At 45.9% G+C, this 24,351-nt stretch overlaps 1 protein-coding gene across 2 annotated transcripts in view; it reads right to left on the reverse strand.

Annotated features, from left to right (window-relative positions):
• Positions 1-24,016, reverse strand: part of efnb2a (ephrin-B2a) — a 31,044-nt gene extending 7,028 nt beyond the window's left edge. Inside the window, exons 1-4 of one of the 2 annotated variants that reach the window (XM_037789913.1) lie at positions 23,857-24,016; positions 23,050-23,729; positions 10,129-10,409; positions 328-420 (exon numbers count right to left, since the gene is read on the reverse strand). In XM_037789913.1, the coding sequence (XP_037645841.1) occupies positions 328-420; positions 10,129-10,409; positions 23,050-23,162 (487 nt within the window). In that variant the 5' untranslated portion in view covers positions 23,163-23,729; positions 23,857-24,016. Of the gene's footprint in view, positions 1-327; positions 421-10,128; positions 10,410-23,049 lie in introns of both variants that reach the window. The other variant, XM_037789911.1, reaches the window with a different exon arrangement.
• Between the last annotated feature and the right edge of the window lie 335 nt (positions 24,017-24,351).

The following is a 24,351-nucleotide window of genomic DNA, read 5'->3' on the forward strand; positions in this document are numbered from 1 at the left end:
TAAACTAGATTTGCATGTGTAGAAAGCCTTCTAGTTGAAAGAGTGTATAACAGCAGATGCTTCCAGTGTGCATGCAAGCATACACAACAGTGTGCGAATGTGTGTGTGTGTGTGTGTATTTTTCAGCGCATTAGGCTTCCGCTAGATTACATCTCCTACCCCCTCGCAGCCCCCAGGTGTCATGGAGACGATGGAGCTGTATGCTGCACAGCCTCCTGTGACCTTATTAGGACATTTTCAGAGTACGTATGTACTGGCGCTGCATTGTGGGTGCCTGCTCATGCCTGCAGGCACTCACGGCCCGTAATTCAATAATACAATACTCACTTTGTCCCACTTTCATGATTATCTTCATGGACTTGGTCTTGCACACTCCCCCCTCCTGGTTGTCGAGGCCCTCCATGGTGCCGTTAGATGTAGCTACAGCAGGCAGAGAGAGAGAGAGAGACAGAGAGAGAGACACGGTTAGAATTAGCTGTCACTGCGAGCCTCTGCTACAGAAGGGATGTGTTGAGGATATTGTGTTTGCCGTATATGCCTTAAGACTATCTCAGAAAAACAGCCAGTTCCCAAAGACAACAGAGGCGCCCGAAAGCCTTCCGCCGAGGAAGGATATGAGTCATATCCCCTTTAATAAAATCACAATTCACCTGTTCATCACCTCAGACGCTACCGCTCCGGCGGAATATCTCACATCCCCAAAGTCAATTAACGTGAGTAATTGTGACTGTAATACCTCTAACTGTGCTGATGGGCCTCATGAAGGAGGCAGTTAAGGGAGGTGTGGAGAGGGGAGAGAGACCGAGAGAGGGGAAACAACGACGACTGCCATGACAGCGGCCATCTTGGCAAGCCGCGGGAAAATTCAGCGGCTTATCGTGCATTAGCACTAACGACACTCCAGAGAGAGGTAGCCGGTTATTAAAGAACACACTTTTTGGATTTTAAAAGCCCTCAAATGCTTCAGATCTAAAAGCCAAACTGGCTGCCAGGCTTAAAGAAGAAGGAGAGGCCTGCTGACAACATGAAAAAAGATATTCAGGGGATGTAAACAGGAGGGGATGAGAAAGTGTTTAAAAAAATAAGGCACTTTTCCAGGAGAGGCAGTGAAATTAAGGGAACAGAGGGAGGTGATAAATACCTCAATGGCCCTTAGATGAAAAGAGCTTAAAGGATCTAAAAAAAACATTTAAACACAGGAGAAAACAGAAGTGCACCGCTAAACACTGTGTTTAAGGGACAGCAGCAGATGTTGGGAGAGGAATCTGGAGGGGCGGTGCAAGACGTCCCACTTGTGACAGGAGGAACAAAACGGGCCCTGTAAGCAGATGCTGCGAGGCCTTTTTCAAAGTGGGAAAACTGCACTTCTAATAAAAAGAAAGCTCTACTTGTGTCAAACTTGTACAGATGTGTGGCCCACACACACACACATACAGACTAAATGCAAAGGCTGCCTCGCTGACGCTCAATCAGCTGGACGCCCATTAAGCTGCCATTCCGCCTCTCTGCTTTTATCTGCGCTGCCCCCGGAGGCTGCTGGCGGGAACTGCAGCTAGATGATGAGAGGGGCAGGGAACGGGCAAGAAGGGAGGGTGGGGGGTAGTAGGGGCTTGTGGTCTATCAGGTCAGTAACACAGAGGCTAACGAGCTGCCAGGGCTTAGCAGCTTGGCTTCCCGCCAGCGCGCGGTGGCCCGCATTCACTACGCCGAGACCCCCTCCTCTCCCCTCCCCTCTGCTTCCTCTCCAGCCTCTCCTCCTCTTTCCCCTCCCTTGAACAACACCCCATCATACCCAGTTTCCTCCTCTCCGGGGCGGCCACCCTGCAAGCCGCTACCTTCTTCCCCTTAAACCCCTTTTACCCACTGAACCCACCCGGCGACCCTCTCCCCGACGCCACCTCAACGTGTCCCCCGTTCTTGCTGTTGCTGCACTTGAAGCTGTTCCATCAACTGCAGGGGGAATTGAAAGGCAGGTGCTGAGATCCCAATTGAAATAGTTTTTGAAAAATGAAGCTCTGCATAGTCTGCCGCTTTCTCTCTCCTCCTCCTCCCAGTTGTCCCTTTTCTTTTTTTCTCTCTTCCTTTTCCACCCTCCCAGCTACCAATCATTTTGATCCGAATCCCCTTGCTTCAATAAGACGGTGATGGGAGCGGACACAAAGAGCATGTTAACAAGGACTCGCTCCCTCCCTCCCTCCCTCCATCTCGCCTCCTCTCTCTCCCCCTCTCTCTCCTTCTCTAGCTGACCTATGGCTTTCCGGTGGAGACCGAAAAGCACATTACAGACAAAGCTCCTTAAAGGCTTGTGCTCCTGTGCCCGTGTGTGTGTGCGTGCGCGTGTGTGTTCATTTCATAAACCTGTTAGCATAACACACATGATTTTTTACAATCCTGCAGCAGGATGCCATTAACCATCTTAACACTGTTTACTTTGTAGTGATTGGCATGATGCGGTGTGTTTGTGCAGAGTTCACACACAGAAGGTGTATTTAGGTCTGCCACTTGTATCTACGTTCTCTCCTCCCTTCTCCCCGTCTTCTTTCCCTTTTCCCCCATTAGCACATCAACATTCATCTACGCTGAAGCTAAAAAAAAAAACACAGAATCTCCTTGTCAAGCCTCCGAAAACAGATCTTTTTTTAACTTGGCCGCAACATTTCCTTGACATTTAAAAAGAAGACAGAAAAAAAAACCTTCCTCCTTCAATCTGGAGTCATTTTAAACTTTAAATTCTTCTTCCTCTTTAAATGCGGAGTAAAACACACACTCACTATGCCAAAGCTGCAGTCCCCGGCAAGCCTGACTTGGATTTAAACAGAATGTGATTGTTGAATCGGCTAAGGCTGGCTGAATGACTTGGCCCTCCTCGGCCCAGCCAGACGAGGCCAGGCTGGACCGGCTGACAGACTAGCTGGCTAGAGTTAACCAGCTAATCCGTAATGCTGGGCCCGGGGGAACACGGTGGCGGAAGGGGGGTTGGGGGGGTGGGATAGACCTGGTTCATACAAGACCCTCACAAATGGATTTAGTCAGCAACTAGCTGGCATTACAGCAAACCAGATAAGACTCACAGGCAGGGAAGGGGGGGAAAGAGAGAGAGAGAGGCGGGGGAGTACAAGAACGAAAAAGGAGAAAAACTAGTGAGAAAGATTAACCCACTACTTCAGCTTGTGTGTGACCTTCTGCAGACAAACAACGAGAGAGAAACAAGAAGGAAAAAGGGGAAACGCTACATCTGATTTTCCTTCACCGTTCACTCCGTCTCGACTGTGAATTACAGAGTCTATTTTCTCACTGCTGTCGAACTGGCGATGTGGTTAAGATGGGGTTTTGGGCTGAAGAAGACTGGTCCCATACACACACATTCACACAGTCACATAGACACACACACACACACAAATGCAAAAACAGGCTCCGCAACAGGGGAAAAAGGCCATCAGGAAAAATCACTCACCGGCTGTGACAAACTACCGCTTGAGACCAAAGTGACAGCTTGAGTGGGTCTGTAAAAAATGTTCCAGCACGCACACGCACACACACGCGCCTTACACCGCACACAAGTCACATGTAGTCTCAAACAAATAGTAGAAGTGTGTGAAAGAAGAAGTGTCCTCACTTTGAGTGTCTGCCTGTGTCTGTGTGTGTTAGAGAGCCACCTGTAAAATTAGCGCTAGCATGCGACGCAACACTCCAACCACAATCCCACCCCCGCGTCGTAAACACATCACGAGTCACCCCACCCCCCCACCCTCCTTAACTTAATTTACCCTCCTTAACTTAATTTTCTCCTGTTTATCAAATCAAGAGAGTGGAAATCACCCAGTGTTTAACAAGACAGTCAATTGTGAGCTGCAATCCAGATAAAGACTGATAAAGCTCCGTTTCCTTCTTTCTCCTGATGTAAACTAACAAACAGCAAGAAAAAACTCCAACTACAGATGACTGGGCTAGCATTTAGAGCTAGTTTCAGAGCAGCATGTGGTAGTTTAGCTAACGTAACAGTCACAGAGCTAGTTTCAGAGTAGCATGTGGTAGTTTAGCTAACGTAACAGTCAAAGAGCTAGTTTCAGAGCAGCATGTGGTAGTTTAGCTAACGTAACAGTCACAGAGCTAGTTTCAGAGTAGCATGTGGTAGTTTAGCTAACGTAACAGTCAAAGAGCTAGTTTCAGAGCAGCATGTGGTAGTTTAGCTAACGTAACAGTCACAGAGCTAGTTTCAGAGTAGCATGTGGTAGTTTAGCTAACGTAACAGTCACAGAGCTAGTTTCAGAGCAGCATGTGGTAGTTTAGCTAACGTAACAGTCACAGAGCTAGTTTCAGAGTAGCATGTGGTAGTTTAGCTAACGTAACAGTCAAAGAGCTAGTTTCAGAGCAGCATGTGGTAGTTTAGCTAACGTAACAGTCACAGAGCTAGTTTCAGAGCAGCATGTGGTAGTTTAGCTAACGTAACAGTCAAAGAGCTAGTTTCAGAGGAGCCTAACATATGGTAGTTTAACTAACGTAACAGTCAAGGAGCTAGTTTCACAGTAGCCTAACATATGGTAGGCTAGTTTAGCTAACAGTCCAAGAGTGGTGTTAGTGGTTGATAACATTCTTGTCATTTTGATTAGCTGTAAGCATATGTTCATTTAATATAAAGAGAGACAACTTAATGTAATTTTTTATGCCATTTTTAAGATTTAAGATGTTTAGAAATAGTCCTACTCTGAGTTAAAATAAGGAACTATCTGTAGTCCAGTATCAAACCTCGTAAAGCTGAAAAAACTACACGTTGAAAGCTGCTTCGCTAACATTGTTCAATTCTGTGGGTGTAATTACTACACAATGCACTGCTGCAAAAAGACAATGCTTGGCCACTCATAATGGAACAGAGCAAAGGCATGGCAACAGGAGACTGAAGAGGCATCTCAGAGAGACAGATAGGAAGGGAGAGAGAGTGTATTGCACGCAGCAAGAGAATTAGAGAATGAACGGATGGACAGAGCGAGGATGTAGAGGAGAAGAAGAGATACAAAGGCAGCGATGATCTAAATGCCGAGCGTAAATTGCCATCCGCCAGGTTGCCGTGGAGCGTGAAGCCATCATCACAGTGCCGGGGTTACAGGCTGGTTAATGCCCGTCACCACCGTGCGCCCTAATCACCCGTGACAGGGGGCGCCTCTGCGTTTAGGGACCCCGGTGACCCCTCAGAAACAGGCCAGGGCAAAGCTGGGTCACCCCAAATACCCAAAGCTGTCTAATAACCACCACTACCAATCACCACCGTGCTCTTTGAAAACACAAACATCTTAAATCCATTATTTAAATCCATTTAACTTTAAGTTAACGCTCAATTATTAGAGCAGCGATAAGTGGTTTTAATTACAATTTGGAGTGCAAAAAGCACACTTCAACTGAGAGTTGTGGCTAAAAATCCACATTTTTAGCCACGCAGACACATAGCAGCATTGACTGAATAAACCTGTCTGCCATTATCATAATGTGATAATAATGTCACCACCAATCTAATCCCATGAACCTGGATGTATTGGGGTGAATAAAGAACTGATAGTTTCAATCAGACAAATCAGACAAGAACCTGAAAGCGCATTTTAAATTCACATCAAATTTAATGAGAGGAATGTTAGATTCATGTTAGATTCAGACGATAATCAGAGTAGCGGGGAGGTGACGGGACTATTTTCTGTTGTGACTGAGGCAAAGGGTGATTAAAGTCTTGATGAAATTTCCCTGTGCATGTCTGCTCTGACTGTAAATTCAGCCTTGTCCTTCTTCTGCCCTCTTTAGCTCATCATCCCTCTCGCTCTATCTCTTCGTATGCCCCTATTCCCATTGGCTCTATTTCTCCTCTCTCTCTCTCTCTCTATGTTCCCTCCTTCTCTCACTCTCTCGTTAGCTCTCTTTCGCTTTCGTCATTCTTTCAGCCCCCTTTCTCTCCTCATTCATCTCTCTCTCTCTCTCTCTCTCCTCCCCTCTCTCTCTCTCCCCTCTTTAGCTCATGAAATCATCCAGCTCACTACGTTCTCGGCTGCAGGCCATGCTGCCGCAAACGATCACATCAAGCTCATCTGCTCCCAACTGGAGCAGCATCGTGCGCTGCCACTTTAAAAAAAAAAAAAGGCACACGGAAGTACACACATACACATGTGCATGCACATAAAAACACAAACATGCCCACATGTGGGCGATGAGACAGAAAATCTGCAGATATGCAGCAGCCCCTTCTACGCACGCGAGCAGTTTGCAAATTCACAGACACACACACGAACGAGACCGTGTAACACACACTAACACAGACTTATCCTTTTTATTATTTCATTGCTGCCTGTCTTCGCTGCAGGATGAGACAGTCAAATGCTGATGCCTGATGTCATAGTGGGGTGGGAAGGGAGGGAGGGGGGGGTGCAAGCATTTCCATCTAATCTAGGTCTAGCCTTGGCACAATACTCAACACAAGGCAGCGCTAATCCAATTGGTTGAGACTCAGATCCGTAGCATTGATGTGGGGGCCTTGGCAATTGTGAGAAGAAATGGAGGATTAAACGCCGGTTAATTAATTACGTATCAAGTGCTCACTCCAAAAGACTAATGAAATCCTCGCGGTGAACTTTTCTGAGGCGGTGTCACACTCCGACGGATCTTGGACGGCGCCGCTGAGGGGAAGGCGGGGTCGGACACACACACACGCTCGCGCAGGCACAAATGAGATGGAGATGCTCTCACGTAGAGCTTACGAAGGGCAAATCAAGCCCTGAGTGCGTCTAGCAGTTCCCACCGCTTCTTCCACCCGACACACACAGACACACGCAGTTCTGCCCACAGGCGAAAGATTCACACATCGGCTCACTCCGACACGGCAAGGTAAAAAACAACCATGAGTCTGATTCCACCTACGCACACCTCTGCGCATTTCTCTCATTCTGTCTCTCTCGTTGTGTGTGTGTGTGTGTGTGTGTGTTTGTTTGTGCTTTACTCCTGGTGTTTACCCATGCAAAGCTGGAGCTTCTCCAAGCGGCCGATTCAACAACAAAAAAAGGAACAGTACACACAACGTAGCGCCGCAATGCAACTGCAGTGGGCTGTTGAAGCTGCAGAACTGCGAGGCCAGAGCTAGCCAAGAAGAGGCAATTAACAGCGAAAACGTGACACACTCCAATGGAGAAACAGCTCCCTCTCTCCCCTCTTTAGGCTACACATTAGCATTTTGGGTAGCTGTGAAGGGAGGCGGGATGGCGGCGGTAGGAAGAGGTGGGGTGGTGGGGGGAGTGGAGATGTCGGTGGAAAAGGGAATTTGCAAGAACTGCAAAATTGGATTTTTCCAACCCGTCTTTTTATAAAGTTCCGAATTGAACTTTCCCATCGCTCTTTCTGTTCCAACTTGTCGACTCGGCAGGCTGATGAAGAGGAGGGTTTTTTAACGCGAGGCGACGGGGAAATTGAATATTCTCATCTGCTCAGGCTGTGATGGAGAGCCACGCACAGAAATAGGTATTCTAGATATAAAGATCGAGTGAAGAGGACTGATGTCGCTGTTGTTTGTCGTCACATGGGTGATGTACCGGTACAGCTGTGTGTGCACAGAGAAGCTGCCTCAAGCTGCAGCTCCAGCCTCCTGAGGGAGAACGTGTGTGTGTGCGTGCATTACCAGCATGTACAACGTGTCACAGGCATGTAACTATCCGCCCGTCTCTCCAAACCCCATGTACCTCGACATGTAACCTGATGGTCTATGCTGCACGTTCTTATACATCAAACTGAACTCAGCCGCGTCTTCTCTTCTGATTCTGATCCACCACGGTGTGATCCCGTTCAGCAGGCAGGAGCGCAGGCAGAGCACCGGGAGAACCAGGGTAAGTAAACATCAGCATCGGCTCATCAATAATTAACTGCAGCGTTTGGGTGGAGGGAGGCGAGAGGAGGCGAGGGGGGGAGGTTCGCGTCTGCGCTTCTTCAGTCAGAAGCCTTTGTAGTCTTTGAGCACACACACACATACAAGCCACATCTAATAGTTTGTTCGGCTTCTCTGTGTGTGTGTGTGTGTGTGTGTGGATGCTCGTGCATGCTTGCACAGGTGTATTTATGTGTGCAGCCCCCCCACCAGTCAGGTAGCCCCATGAAGTGTCATTTTGCCCACGAGCCATTGTCAAGCAATTAAGCCGCTAACAACACGTCTCACCTGCAAGACCACAAAAGTAGCAGTTATACTCGAGCACAGCGAGACATGCCCCGCCACGCAAATATCCTGCAGCTATGACACATTAGCGACAGAGCAGCCACTGTTGCCTGTTTGGTTTTAAACTACCTTAAGTAGAAGCGATTGAGCATAATGTCTCGGTGAACCTGTTTTTCTGAAACAGCTGTTTGACAGATCTCTCCGCAGGACCTCTGGGTACTGTGGAGCTCAGAGAGGAACACTGAAATTCACAGGACTCGGCTACCGCAGGCAGTTTAAAGTGGGATTCATATATACGGAACTTTACAATTAGTTGATTTCTCCTGCAAAATTCAACTTCTTTCTCCCTCAATAGGACAAGAAGCCGTATTTCCTGCTCATCGTTCCTCCTCTCTCTTCGACTCTCCTTTCTTCCCCCTTCCCCTTCCTTCTACTCAGTCAGAAATATGGCCTTCCCCTACTGTGACAGCTCACAGATGGCGGTGGCAGAGCCTCACAGATGGTCCTATCTGCGGCGCACCCCCCCATCAGCACCACGCAGATGGTTCAGTCCACCTCCCATGTTTCAAACCAGGGGGCCGTCGCTAAACCCCATCAGAACTTCCTCCCAGGATGGCGTTAGCGCATCACGGGCGGTCAGCAAAAAGCGGAGCGGCCACACCTGTACCATGAGACTAGAGGGGAGGGGGGGTTCTGTAGTAGATACGAGCTGCCAACCAAAGGTGTCACAGCTAAAGGACCTGTAAGGGTTCAGGAGGCTTGTTCAGAGTGTGGCGTGTAAAGGCGTACGTCAGAAAGGAGTGGGATGAGGGGGCTTCAGATGCTGTTTAAGGATACTGAGGTCATTAAACATAACAACTACTCATCGCTGAGATTTACACACAACTTTGAATGGTCGGGCTTCAAGATTCCCATCTTCTCATTTGAAACTTGCTAGAGGCTTGATTTATACAAGAAGCTAATCCCATGGGGAGAAACACTACAGACTCCTTTGAATGGACTTTTAGCACGACTTCAAATGGATCTCAATGTTTACTTATGTGCTCATTATAAAAGGATAGTACTCATCCTGTGGATAGCCTCAATCTGTGACATATATTTGTGATATATATTTCCTATATATCTCAGAATGTCCATCAACAGCAGCTAAGGAAGGTGTATGAACTGGCATTCACAGCAACAGTGAATGCAATATTGCAAAGTACGAGCAACTGACTGATCTGTCTTGAAAGGATGATAGCCCAAATTAATGTCAGCATGGTAATCCACCACCTCTGTTTGACCAGTTATTGGCTAGAATGAGTGGAATGCACAACCACACAACAAACTGGACCCATAAATACAAGGTATGTCACCAACAGCTGGTTCTCCAACCTTGCCCAACTGTTTGAAGGTCCCATATTGTAAAAAGTGAGATGTTCATGTCTTTTATATTATAAAGCAGGTTTAAGTGCTATATAAATACTGTGAAAGTATCAAAATGCTCAATCCATGGAGAAATACACACAGCCCGTATTCAGAACTTGTGGATTTGAAACAAGCCGTTAGGATTTCTGTCCATTTGTGATGTCACAAATCTACAATATTTAGACCATTTCGCAGATTTAAACGTAAACATACTAACTGTGTCCCAGTTTATTTCCTGTTGCAGTGTATGTGAATGACATCAGCTGACAGGATGTAAACATGGACTCAAGCTCTTTCCTAGCAATGCAATTCCGTTGCCATTCGGCTGAAATGCACTAAAACGGAGCGTTTCAGACAGAGGGTGAATACGGGTATATTCAGATAGACAGTCTGAGGAAAATAAAGTTTTTTTTAACATTAAAGCATGTAAACATGTTCTAGTAGAAAATACAAAATACAAGTATAAACCTGAAGATGAGCATGACATGTCCCCTTTAAGGCTGTTTTTCTGACCCCCCCGCCCCCTTCAGGAAGAGACATGTACTTACAGATGATGTAGTAGTCTCTCCCCCTGAAGAACTCCAGGCCCCATAGGTTGGGGCTGAACTCCTGAAACTTGAGGGTGAACTTGACGTCCTGGTCGGGCTTCACGCAGTTGAGCAGCGGCGTGTCGGCCTTGGTGATGGTGCAGCTCTCCAGCTGCTCCCTAGGCACCATGTATACCTTGTAATACTCCACGGTATCGCTCGCCCCGTCCACGCGGGGGCACACAATGTCCAACTTATCCCCGATCTGGGGGTACAATACCACGCCTTGGCCTGGCACGAATCTGAAAGGAGACGGAGGGAGGCGGGGGGAAACAAGAGACAGAGGACATTAGTTAGCTGCAGAAAAACGGATGATTCATTATGCATTGTGGATTGGAGTGTTTGCCATTGAGCCTCTCCATATCTTTCAAAAAAAAAAAAAAAGAGAAGTCGGCTTAATTATTGATGAGGTAATTACTGATTGGGTCCATTAATTTTACATGATGAAGGATAATGGAATGTGTGATGGCTGTGTGTGTGTGCGTGTGCATGTGGTGCAAAGTGACCCCATATCTGAAGATAAAATCACAGCTTTTTCTTCAGCGATGGAAAGAGAGAATAATGAACCGGATAAATGAGGAGAAAGGCGACGGATGCCAGGGAAAATGGCAGAACAGCGTTGGCATACAAAACAGAAAATTAAAAAACAATAAAAAGCCCAGCTTGGTGAGGCAAAAAATCACAACAACAGGAACGTGCACACAGATAGACAAGAGAGAGCCTGGAGGGCTTTGTCTGGGAGTGCAGTTGAATTTCCCTAAATTCTTCCCAAAAGTAAAATAATGTTGCCATTTAGTCTCCGAGTACTGAGAGCCCCCGCAGCATTCCTGTGATTGCACGCGTTCTCACACACACACGTTCACAGTTGGAGCTTGAGTCGTGAGGTGAAACCTCGTATTTATCTGCTAAACCAATTTGCCCCACGCTTGAATACAATTTGAAATGTTAACCATGGATGCCCTGGAGGCTTTTTTATGGCAACATTGTGAACACCGGCGCAAGTAAATAGACAGCAATGCATTGCTCACTACTGCAAATGATGGGAACGTCTAGTGGGGCCGTTTAGGTTTAATGTGTTGATCATATGTACTTGTGGTTCTGTGCACGTGTGTCTGGTGGGTCTTTACCGCCGTGAAGTAGAGCTGAAACGATAATTGAATTAAGTTATTAGCGGATTAGTTGGAAAATATTTTAATAATCGAGTAATTGTCATTTTTCAAGCACATCATACCAAACATTACCCACTGTGAGGATTTGTTGCAGCTTTTGTTTTATATGATAATAAACTGATGAATATCTTTCCAGGTTTCAGACAGTCGGTCAGATAAAACAAGTAGGGCTGTCAATCAATTAAAATATTTAATTACAAATTAATCACACATTTTTTATCTGTTAAAAAATGTACCTTAAAGGGAGATTTGTCAAATATTTAATACTCTTATCAACATGGGAGTGGGCGAATATGCTGCTTTATACAAATGTATGTATATATTTATTATTGGAAATCAGTTAACAATACAAAACAATGACAGATATTGTCCAGAAACCCTCACAGGTACTGCATTTAGCATAAAACAATATGCTCAAATCATAACATGGCAAACTGCAGCCTAACAGACAACAGCAGCTGTCAGTGTGTCAGTGTGCTGACTTGACTATGACTTGCCCCAAACTGCATGTGATTATCATAAAGTGGGCATGTCTGTAAAGGGGAGACTCGTGGGTACCCAGAGAACCCATTTACATTCACATATCTGGAGGTCAGAGGTCAAGGGACCCCTTTGAAAATTACCATAACAGTTTTTTCTCGCCTAAATGTAGCGTAAATTTGGAGCGTTATTTAACCTCCTTCACGACAAGCTAATATGACATGGTTATTACTAATGGATTCTTTCTAGTTTCCTAGTTCTAGTTTAGTTTTAATTAGCGGCATTAAAACAAAGCCCTAAAAAACAGGACATCTGATGACATCGCCATGGACTTTTGACCATTGTGACATTTTAAAAAACCAAACTGATTAATCGACAAAAAAATAACCAGCAGATTAATTGATAATAAAAGCATTTGATAGTTGCAGCCCTATTGGGAATGAAACGTTAGATGAATTATTTAAGAATTCATTCAGTCTGACAAACAGCTCAAATTCAGTCTCCTTTATATAATTCTATAAATGAGAGAAAGGCAGCGCGTTTGAAGAAGCTGGAACCAGCAAATGTTTGACGCTTTGACGTCTTTTCCTGGAAGAAAGAAAGCACAGGAGAGCCCAAGATGTTCTCATTACCAAAGCAATGAGAGCTCCAGCAGCAGCACACTCTGAGCTCCAGCGTCTACGCTGCTCTACACCGACTACAAAGACCGCCACCGCAGGGCGGCAGGGGAGCCTTCACACAGGGGACGGGTGGCAAGGCACAGTCGATTCATAATTAACAAAGAGCACTAAATGAAATAGCAAGTGTGTGTGTGTGTGGGGGGGGGGGATTCAACGCATAATCAGTTTTATATATAAACATACTGGCTGCTGGCTCTCACAGAAAGCCTTTTTCTTCTTCTTCTTCTTCTCTCTATCTCTGTCTCACACACACACACACTCTTTGTCTTTCAAACGTACGGATACAGACACATACATTATTTCTCCTTCCTCCTACAACAGCATGCATCATCGTCTTCGCTTGCGGCGTGACCTCGTGCGCGAGCAGATACACACGCGCACGAGCCCCGCACGTGCACACGCAGCGGCTAACTAGGCCGAGCGAATATTTTTTCTGCCCCCTGGGGACACACTCAGCGGTGGTACAGTGTGTCCAGTGACGGACAGACACAGGGAGGGAGAGAGAGAGAGATGGAGAGGACGGGTATGTATGTGTATGCATCGCAGCGCCATCTGGCATCATCTTATCATCTGTGTGTGTGTGTGTGTGTGAGGGGGAGAAGTGGAGCACACATAGAGAGAGAGAGAGAGAGAGAGAGAGAGAGAGAGAGAGAGGAAAGGTCCTTAGAAAAGCCGTGGGGTGGGGGGCTTCACTTCTACACTAACACTGTGGAGCTGTAGGTGTGTGCATTAAGCCTGTGTGCATGGTTGCAAGCATTCATTCATGCGTGCAAGTGGGCATGTGTGTTTATACAGGGGTGAAAGCATGCATGCATGTACTTATTTTAAACGTCTGTGCATGTGCATGTTAGCGTGTGTGTGTGTGTGTAGTGTAGCTTGTGGTGGCCATTATTCAGCCAAAGGGGTTAATCTAGAAGTGCTTCAGTACTTCCATAACGACAACACAACAGCAAATCCCGATCCTGCAGCTCCGCGTCCTCATCAGCTGCTCCCATCATGCTCAGCTATAGTCAGGATCCAATGTGGGATTCTGATACCAGTCTGGTTGCTTAAAGCTACTACCAGGAACTGTCATTTTGTGTTGACTTTGGCGGTCCCTGTGGACAAAAGCGGTAGTATTTCAGAGCACCAGGGTCTCTTTAGACGGACCTTGGGGGTCCAGGCCCGTCCAAAAAAGTCACTGTGCCCCCTCAGCTGAATTCTCTCCTGACAAAAAAACTCAACTGAAATAACAGCTAGTCTATAAGTAAAATGAAGTCATACAGTTTAGTAATGGAAGGACTTAACACTGCAATGCAAAATAAAGCACAAAACAGTGATAGTTTTGCATTTAGGAAACAACTAGGACATGTACTTGATGGGCTTGATTACATTGGTTTCTATTGGAGTGTCTTAACTGGCTGCGAGCAACACGGCGCTGCACAGCGCGGCGCAACTTTTTGTCTGAACTTCTGTCGGACACCTTGTTCCTATTTTTTCTGTCGCTCCCATTGAGAGGAACGGCTGATTAGTTTAGATAAAATGAGCCGAGAAAACCGGGTCAGTTGTCCTGGATGTAAATGAAAATATGAACTTGATTACTGACACTTTTTAGCACAGGCATTGACGCTCACAGTTATATGCGTAGCGTTCACTAGTGAAACTTTATTACGAGCTACCTGTCAACAAATATAACAGCCACCTCACTAATGGTTCAAATAAAACACGAACACACAGAGACAACTATGAGACCCCGTCACTACGTGGAATAAAACAATGGACTAATGTTACGTTATACAGCAGGCTGAGCAGGGACTACAACTGGTGAGTGAAACATCCACATTTAGTCTTCATTAACTTAAATTGTTGTTATGAAGTAATCAGTCAGACTGTTAGATTAATGTGTTGTTTAACTGCCTGTTTATCTCGGCACCCGTGTGTGTGCACATTTTGACTCTGGCACGAGCAAGACGCAGGGCGTGCCTGAGGAGTTATCTGTAGCCTCCATAACCTCCTCATTTCACTACAAATACCATAATAAGGTGGCAGCTGGCTGGAAAAGATCGATAAATAACAACCTACTTGCTCTTGGCTATATCTTGTGTTATTTCCAGTAAATATCACAATATGTGTTTTCTGTTTAAAAAGTAGGCTACAAACGTAGGAAGATAACAACTAACCCATCTTTAGATTGGTTACGTCTCCAGCTCCAGTCTGATATGGTGCTCACAGCTGATATGTACGTGGTTTGTGTACATGACGTAACAGAAGTGCCGATTTAACAGATTCACTGCGGACAGAGAGCGTCCAATGTGCGATGCGGCGCGACAGTCGGACGCTCTCATCCAGTTAGGACACGGTGTTAGTTTATAACCTGATTTTGTGGACATAACAGCATGTGTATGCGTCCGTGCGAGCCTGTGCGCATAAAGTGGCAGTATGTATACGCCTCTCTGTCAATTTACTTCTTTCATGAAACATGATAATGTTAAATATACACTTAATAAAGTCTATATGAGGTGAAAAAATGCCCCTAATACTGTGGCGCCGACCCTGGCTTACAGTCCGCCTCACCCCGCCCCGCTCAGTCCTGGTCCTGGTTCTCCCGTGCCTTTAAAGCTAAAGTCAGGACTAGGTTTAGCTTGGATTAGCATGAAGGCTGAAGCCACGAGGGGAAACAGTGCTCTGTGTAACGTTAAAAATACACAAATCCATACCTTGTTTACCTGTACACAAACAACGTTTGGGATTTTAAGGGTGGTTACGCTGCGCTGAATACTGGTTTTGTTTTTCATAAAGAAATATTTGTAACTCCCTAAAGCAGAAAACCTATAAATGTCACTGTCACAACCCACACACACACACACACACACACACACACACACAGGCACAGGCCCACACCTACTGTACACACATGCACACACGGTGATCAGGTGAATCATTTCTGATCTTTTCTGATGACAAATTTCACCAACACCCTTCTGACAATACTATCAAACAGGGTGTCGGAGCTCCTGCTCTGCTAGCATTGAATGCTATCTCTGCAGGAATTGGGCGAGATCAAACATGACTAAACCTACACACACACACAAACACACACACACACACACACACACACACACATTCAATAGCTAAAGGAAACGTCCTCCTCTCTTTCTGTCACCGTTCCTCTCACATCCAAACATATGAATATGAGACATGGCACCACAATGGCTGTATCCTGCTCTTTCACTGCTTTTTACAATTCAAAATAGAGATCTGCCTTAGCCAGGGGCAGACACGACGAGCCTAATAACACACACACCATCCTCTCCATTACACTCTTGTATTTCAGCCAGCTGATTTACAGCAAAGTGCCGTATAATGAAAGGCATTCAATAAATGCTGACAAAGAAGAGCAAAAGTGTTTGACTGTGGCTTTAAAGAGACGCTGCCAAGAGGCTGATTGAGGGCAAATATGAGCTATTCTGGATTGTCTCGGAGAGAAAACACAAAAGGAAGGGAAGAGATGGAGACGGGGAGATTGTCAAGTTGGACACTCATTCATTAGTTCTGCTCCTCCCTCCCTTTCTCCCTCCCTCCCAGCTCTGTCTCCCCCTGCCCATCGCTGCGTGTTGCGATGGGTGAATGTGTGTGTCAGATACCAGACACCTGGCCCAACGGCAGACATTAGAACCGAACACCAGGTACAGCGGGTCACACACACACACACACATAGACGGGCCGGGCCTGAGCCTTGCTGCAGCTACTGCAGAGAGAGCTGGATGAATAAAGGGAGGGAGGGAGGGAAACAAATAATGCCCCGCCATCTCATGATTGTAAATGCATTTGACCCCCAACCCCCAACCCTTCTTTAAGGCACACTTCACCCTTCACCCCTCCTGTCCCCCTTAAAGGCCCTTCTTTAGTAAGACCCCCCCCTCTCCCCCCTCACCACCATAAATATATCCTGAACCACAAAGCCCAGAGGTCTGGAGCTCTAGTCTGGAGATGAAACGCATTAAAAGGCTATTAAATCACAAAGGTAACAATTGGAGAGACATTCATTTTACTTGTAGTCATGTTTATAGTTAGTCGCCTTATAAAAATACAGTTAACCCTTTAACGGCCACTGTTCAGGATGCTAGCAGTGTGAAGAACTTGAAAAAGTGACATAAATATGAAAATGTAATACACATATTAGATAGAGTAACTCTTTCCTTTTGGTCACTGTGGTCATTTTAATAAATAATATTAATACAGCAGAGAATAAAACTGAACGCTTACACAACATGATGATGTGTCACCGCTCTCACAGCCTCTTGTGCCATCAACTCATTCATCACAATCAAACAAAAACAGTCGTTCTGCTTGAGAGATCTCTAAAAGTGAAATATCTGCTGAGTACACTGGACCGGACTAATATTAGTAACTGAAGCTTTTCTATGTAATGACTTGTGTCTGTAAAGAGAAACACAAAACAAAGTAGCAACAGCTGGTTCTTTCTAGTTTAAAAGAAAACAATGTGAATATGTTGACGGATTATTATAATATTTTAGAGTAAGAAAACTTCATGTTAGTAGCACTGTAGTCGATAAATCGATTAGTTGACCAGGTCGATTTTTTATAAACGATTAATTGTTGAGGTTCCTATTGTGAGGATTTGCTGCTTTAGTCTGTTTTATATAATAATTATTGTAAAATCTGCGGACAAATCAAGACATTTGAAGACGTCACTTTAGGCTGTGTGAATGTCGAATGGGCATTTTTAACTATTTTATGGGCTCAATAATTAATCAGTTACTTGAAAAAAATTATCAATAGATTAAAAAAATAATGCAAATCACTGACTCAGTTTTCTGTCACGTCATGCTTATTTTGTCCTTCCGAACAACGAGGGTACAACAGTGTACTCCTGCAGAATATACTGTATAATCACAGGAGGGAGAAAAAGACGGACAGAAAGCAAACAGGGAGACGTATACAGCAGCACTCTTCCTCCTCCTCCTCCTCCTCCTTCTCCCTCTATCTATCTATCCCTCCTCCACTTCCCCTAACGACAAACTGTCGTTCCTCTCATCTCTAACCAACCGCTCCGTCAGGCCTGTTTGGTGGGAAGGTGAGAACAGCCACAGGTGCCTGAACTCTCTCCTCACAATCCCCACGTCTCTGTCACAGTTAGAAATAAAGGAGCTTTTAATAATCCTGAGGGTTTTTATAATGAAACGGCAAAAAAAATCAGACAGCTGCAATTTTCTTCTAACAAAAAGCCCTTCTTGGAAAAAAAAAAGGGTTTAAAGGAATGACTTGTGTGCCTGCGATTGTGCTCTTTAGTGGACGTCCATGGCTGCCTTTGTGACGGCTGTGGAACATGATTTACGCATGAAATTATCTTTTGTGAAATATGGAGCTGTGAATTTGAGTGTTGAGGAGGGTGCTTGTGTCTCTTTCCACGTACGTGACAAAACCCCGGCTGATACTGTGGGTGAGTCCTGGAGACTTGAAAGTGTATTTACCATGTGACATCTGTTTTTCTCTTCTAACCACCTTTAAGTTTGGTGTCTTTTTTAGTGTGTGTGTGTGTGGAGGGGTTTGTGGAGCACGGAGGAAGTGTTGGGGGCAAAAGGAAAAGAGGAGGAGGACTGCAGGCCTACTTCCTGAGGTTATGACCACTGCATCTGTCGCCAGTAACAAAAACAGAATAAAAAAAGTAAGATCTCTCGTCTGTTGGTCTCTTCTGCCTTCTCTCTCTGTGTTTCCCTGTGTCCTCCTGTCACTGCACATCTCCATATAATAACCCCCTTCAGTCCCACCCCCCTCGTCTCTCTTTCAGACTTTCTATTTAAACCACTGGATTTGTGTGTGTCACAAAACAGAGCCCCGGTGTAATCCCTGCAGTCCCAATCTCCCCTCCGTTCTCTTCCCGTGGCCCCGAAGTTATGAGAAAACAAAGTGCGACGAGGGGAGGCTGAATATTTACCGCAGATCAAGAGCAACTGTTTGACTCCGAATCTGCAGCTGCAACGCAAAGGATTCATTAAGGCAGGGCAGACAAAAGGGGAGGGGGGGGGCCAAGCCGGGGCGAAGTGAGGGGTTAATCCAGCCGCCATTCTTCGCAACGCCCCGGCTTTCGCCCTCTGTCGGCCGAGAGGACAGAGGTCTTTACGCCGCCTGTCGCCCTGTCTGTCCCCCCCCCCCCCCCCCCCCCCCCCACCACCCCCTCGTCCTTCTCTCTCTGGTTCTGTCTGCTCCCTTTCATCCAGTAATCCAGGGCCTATGGGTTCTGAGCGGGCCTAGACGTAATTACCCTCCACGCCCCAAGGGGCCCCCGACGCTATCTGCTCTCCCTCTCTGTTTCACTTCTCTCTCAACTCTCTCCCTGTTCTTTTATTACACAATCTTAATCATCAACTTTTTCTCTCTTGGCGGTAATCATTAAAAAAGCTACGTCGCCCTCTGTAACCCCGGCACTGTGAACTCTGTGTCCAACATTTCATTTCCTTCCATTTTCCCCCCTCACCCTCTCTCTGCTGATCGATGTAGCTAAATTAAAGCAACTGATCTTCCTCTCTCTCTCTGTCTCTCAGCTCGGGGAAGACGAGGAAAAGGCTAAATTAGAGGCACGGCGGGGGATATGGAAGGAGGGATAGTCGGGGAGGATGAGGGAGGTCTCGGCTAAGACATTCAGCACAAGGCCTCGTCAGTCATTCATGATGGACCTGCATCTCTATGACCCACCTCCCCCCACCCCTTCGCCCTCTCTCTCTCTAACCCCCTACATTCACAAAAGGACCCACGGAGGTGCCCCCGTCGCTGCCCGGTCACAAAGGGCCTTTGGGCTTCTATGTAATCTCTTAATGAACTGCAGTGGAGGAGAGGGAGCGCTCCTTTTACATAAACCATGTAAAGCAGGCCTCTCTTTTGTTTCTCCCTCCCAACTACAAAATGGATTACCAGAAGAAGGAGGTGTGATGTGTCTATGTGTGTGTGTGTGTGTGTGTGTTGGGGAGATTGTTGGGAGGGGGAGGAGGTGGTGGGGTCATTCTCTAGTTTTTTTTTTTCTCAGTAGGTTCATGCATAAGGGCAGTAAAGTAGTAAAGCGCAAACAACAATGAGGTTTAATCGACACAGCCGTGGGCCCTGTGGAGGGATTTTTTTTTTTTTTTTAGATGCACACACACTTAGTACACAGAGAGAGAGAGAGAGAGAGAGAGAGAGAGAGAGGCTGGCTGTTTCTTTATCCTCTCCCCCGGCCTACACACACAAAGGCATTAGACTGGCCCGCAGCCTTCACATTTCTAACATTCATCCTTCCTTGAATAGTCAAAGAGGAGGACTAACAAACTAAAAAGAGAGACGCAGAGGCAGGGACAACTCGGGCTGTTGAGCATATTGCTGACCTGCTGCATAAAGATATTCACGCTTCGGGGTGCTCTGTTACCGAGGAGGAATAACTGACACACACTGGGCATGAGGACTTTCAAACGAGCTGTGAAAAAGGGAGATAATACACATTCATCAGACATTAGCTGTGAGGTAAATGATCTTAAACTTGAACTCGTCTGCTCTTCCTCATCAACATCTCCTCCTTTGGTAATAAGGAGTAATAAGGAGAATCAATAAGAAAGTCTAAATGTGTTCAGTTTAAATGAAAGAGTTCATTTCAGAGAACTTGAACTAGTTATTGTTCTGGCTCGGCTCCGAAAAAAGAGGGATGGCGACGCACAAAGGTGGTGTTAACCTGAAAAAAGCCAGAGGTGAGCAGGCCATACAGTGATATCACTCTGTGGCCTTTTACCTCTGAACTCTTCACCCAGACACAACGCAAAGAATACGCACATGCACACACTAATTCCACGGAATGCCCGTTGCTGCATTTGTGGCCAGCCTCGAGGCCTATACTTGCTCTGAGGGCAGGACACATTCTCCTTCTTTTCTTTTTTTTGTTTTTTTGTTCTGTCCCCTGCTTTTTAAAAATCAAAAGTGAGGCGCCAAGTGAAATGACAGACTAATTTGCAAGAAGCAGCTCCAAAGATGGAGCAGGTTTCATGTTCTGGCTCTGTGAGGAAGGCACAAAAATGACTTGTTGAGGGTGATCCCTATATAGAAAAGAAAGAAAGAAAGAAAGGCTTTTGCCAGGAAGCAAAGTGAAGTCTATACATAGCATGATATTGAAATATCCTGAGCAGTGTTGGCATCACACTAAAAAAAATCTCTCCACACCCTCAGATTCATGCAAGTGTTTGCTGCTAAAAACCATGTCAGGGTGGGGGTGTTTTATCCTCACCATCTCTCTATAATAAAGCCAAATGGTCATCAAATGGCACTATATAACTCACTTTATATCACACACACACAGCAGCAGCACGGTGTCATGGGGTTGGAATATAGGTGTGCAAAGGGCAACCTCAACCCATAATAACCTTTATAAAACCTCGTGTTCTCTGCGCCCTCTGTCTTAAAATGAGGTACAAGTATAAATGAGTGCGTCATTGCGCGCACAGTGTGATTCAGGCGCGTTGGGACGCACAGATGGCCGTGGCAGTCAAAGAGGCTAGAAAGGCCGAGCAGTGCTGCATATAGAACACCAGAGCAGCAGCAAATCCTCTCTCTCCACATCCACATCCACTGGAATATACACGGGCACAAGAGAGACACACACACACACAAGGCCCGAGGTTATAACGTCCACGTCCGGGCACTTATCAATAGACACCTGTAGGAGCGTCATGGCGTCTCCATTGCGTGTATTAGAGTGAGGGGGAAGCCAAGAGAGGAGACCAGAGGGGGTCTAGAGGGTCTTTCTGTCTGCACTGGAGCCCAAAAGCTGAATTATTGAACGAGTTGGAGTTCGGCCGTGACCAAACGGCCACAAAGAGACGCACCCCCCACCGGGCTGAGACCACTGAGACCAGGGTGGAGAGGAGGAGGAGGAAAAGACACCTTTTTATCTGCAGAAAAGACTTTAACCGCCTTTCTTGGCCTGTATGAATATTTAGGAGGCAGATGGAGGGACTAGATTATTTTAGATTTGGTGGATGTGAGCGACAAATAGGTGTTCTGGGGCCCCTCATCATATTTCTTAACAATCATAGTGGTCATAATGAACTATTTTTTAAAAACATACACATAAGTATATGGTTTTGGGACGGCCTGAAATTGTAGATCCAAACGCACTGAGCTCTGCCGCTGTGCCGCGGTTCCATCCAGGCTCCTGAGAGGAGCAGGACGCGGCTGTGCTGCTGGTTTGAGAGCATGCATGAGGGCTGGAGGCGCACGACGGTCTGGTAAAAGTTGTCGTCTCATCAAACCATATTTCCAGCATAATCCGCCCCCTAAAGATTTTTAAGCTCATTGCTCGATTCTTTATTATTTCATAATTTCCAACCAAACGTGCTGTAAACCCGCAGCAGAGCCTCAACAGAGGCATCAGAGGCCCGGTGGAGGAGGAGCGGAGCAGCGTCCCAGCAGCTCTCCACCGTGAAGCCTCCTCCGCCTCGGCGTGTTTTTTTAGGGGAACAACAAGGATTCATTAATATTATCTTCATTACGGAGGCTAAAAATAACATCCAATATTTGATCCCGTGAAAACACAACTGGGAGGGAATAAAACGGGCCTGCTAATGAGCTCAATAGAGCTTCAAAGGTCTGCTGTTTTTGAATTGATTCGGACCTGTTTCCAGTCAGATAGGAATTAGAATACGCACAAGTTATTATAGGAAGAGGTGCGTAAAAGTTACCTTCGAAATTATTTTTTTTAGTTCGAAGAACCAGAAATGAGTCACATAAGCTGAATAACTCCTGAGGAAATGTGCTAATAAAACAACAAATAATAGATGAATCACACAAACTCTACTGGCGGGTATACTGTGGCACCATAACGCACGGCCGAGCGGGCCTCGATCATTGCGTCCGCTGCGCGTAATATTCCCCAACGGCGACCAGACACAACCAGTAAATCTAGCTTGTTGAGCAGTAAAGCAACGAGCAGAGAGCTAAATCCAGTCCTCCTTTATGCTGACAGGTGTTTTGGGTGATGGCTTTATTATAATTTTTTTGTGCGTATTATCCTCGTGGTTATAATAACCCCGATGCTTCTCAGTATAATAAAACCCAAACTCAGCTCAAATATATGAAGCTGCAGAGAGGGTGGATATCCATTTGGGATTTTTTACAGATCGTAGTATGTTCTCTGGGAGTCTGATGACCAACTATGAGCTGTTTTTATTTATGACAAAATCTCACTTTCGAGACTGCGATTCCAACAACATCGCCACGGCGTGTTGTCGTGGAGAAAAACCCGTGAGGAATAACAGGAGAATGTAAATTCAAAATTTGACATCACGCTACTCTGAGAGCTCTTTGTTCCACTCAGTGTATATGCCGAACTGAAGAGTTGGAAAAAATACCTAATGTAAACTGGTGTTATTTTACGCACATAGCATAATTCATGGACGGCGAGCGCGCTGACGTTAAATTCACAGATTTTTCAACGGGAGTCTGGTCATGAGACCGTCGCCCCACGGAGAGAAGAGCGTCTACACGGCTCTAGAGAGGGGGCCGGTAATCTGCGCGGCTTGTGAAGCTCCACTTACTTGGTATTTGTTGTGTTCCAGTAGATGGACTCCAGGATGAGCGCCCGGCACAAGTCCACTTTGAAGGCAATAAACAAAACTCCGAAATAATATCTCCACATCGAGTCCCCCATGGTGAGCCTTTCTTTGCGCGCCTCCGGAGTGCAGGGGTAGAGCACAATCCTTCTCAAAAAATACAACCAAATATGTCCAGAAAATAAAAAATATATAAATAAATCAGAGGACAAGCGCTCCAGAAAAAAAGGCTGACCGAGGCAATTTCTTCACCCTTATATATCCCGATCCAGTATATATAGGGATGGATGCGCACGGACCACAAACACCCAGATACTAGAGCATCTCCAGATGAGAGAGACCTGCTCCAAAAACACACCAAAAGGCGCACGGCTGTAGTTCATTCAGCAGACAGTGGGTTTTATATTCTCCCCCTGTTATAATACATCCCTCACAGAGAAGAACAAGTGGTGGTGTCCGCTGTGGGCCGGGCGGGCAGATGGAAATCAATAGAAATATAAATCCCCCTGCGTTATAGTCCAGCAATGCACGGCACAAATCCAGAGCAGCAGCAGGAGAAGAAGAGAAAACGCACAGCGATGGCTGGTGGTGGAATGGAGAGAGATCCCTTCAGATGGTGCTGGTGGTGCTGCTGCTTGGTGGTGGAGGTGGTGGTGAGCAACAAACTGTGGGTGACAGCAGCAGAAAAACAATGAGAAACAATGAGGTCGGATGGTTTCAAAAATGGAAAAAAAAAAGATCAAATATGAGAATGAAAGAAATGAAAAGGAGCTGGAATGGAAGTTGTCATACTGAAGGTTGAGGTCCCCAACAAAGTGCTGCGGCTCAAATCCTGCAAGATCCGCTCCCGAAACGGCTGCAGACGACGTATAGATAGATAGGGATGGATGGATGGTGCCTCACTCAGCACTGGCTGCTCCGAAACCTGGATGGAAAGTAACTGCAAGGGAGCGCGACTGACTGGGAATATTTGGTGGAGCAGGCCCCGCCCACCAACGCCGCTGATTGGTCCCTACGGCAGGGGAAGTCAGTAGGAGCTCTGCTGTCAATCAAAGGCAGCAGGGCAACTGGTTCTGTACTGGGACTAGAGTGGTGAACAGAAACGGGCACACATTATTACAGTTGAATGAGACTTGAACCTGACTAAATGTATTTTTTGTCTAATTATAACAAGTGTAATAAAAAGTGTAATATAGGCGACATGATATTATTATTATATCGAATTAGTCCAATAATACAGGGTGCATTGAATGATAATAAAGGTGAATTCCACTACAATTAAATTGA

The sequence above is a fragment of the Sebastes umbrosus genome, chromosome 13 (assembly GCF_015220745.1).
Source record: "Sebastes umbrosus isolate fSebUmb1 chromosome 13, fSebUmb1.pri, whole genome shotgun sequence".
NCBI classification, from domain to species: domain Eukaryota; kingdom Metazoa; phylum Chordata; class Actinopteri; order Perciformes; family Sebastidae; genus Sebastes; species Sebastes umbrosus.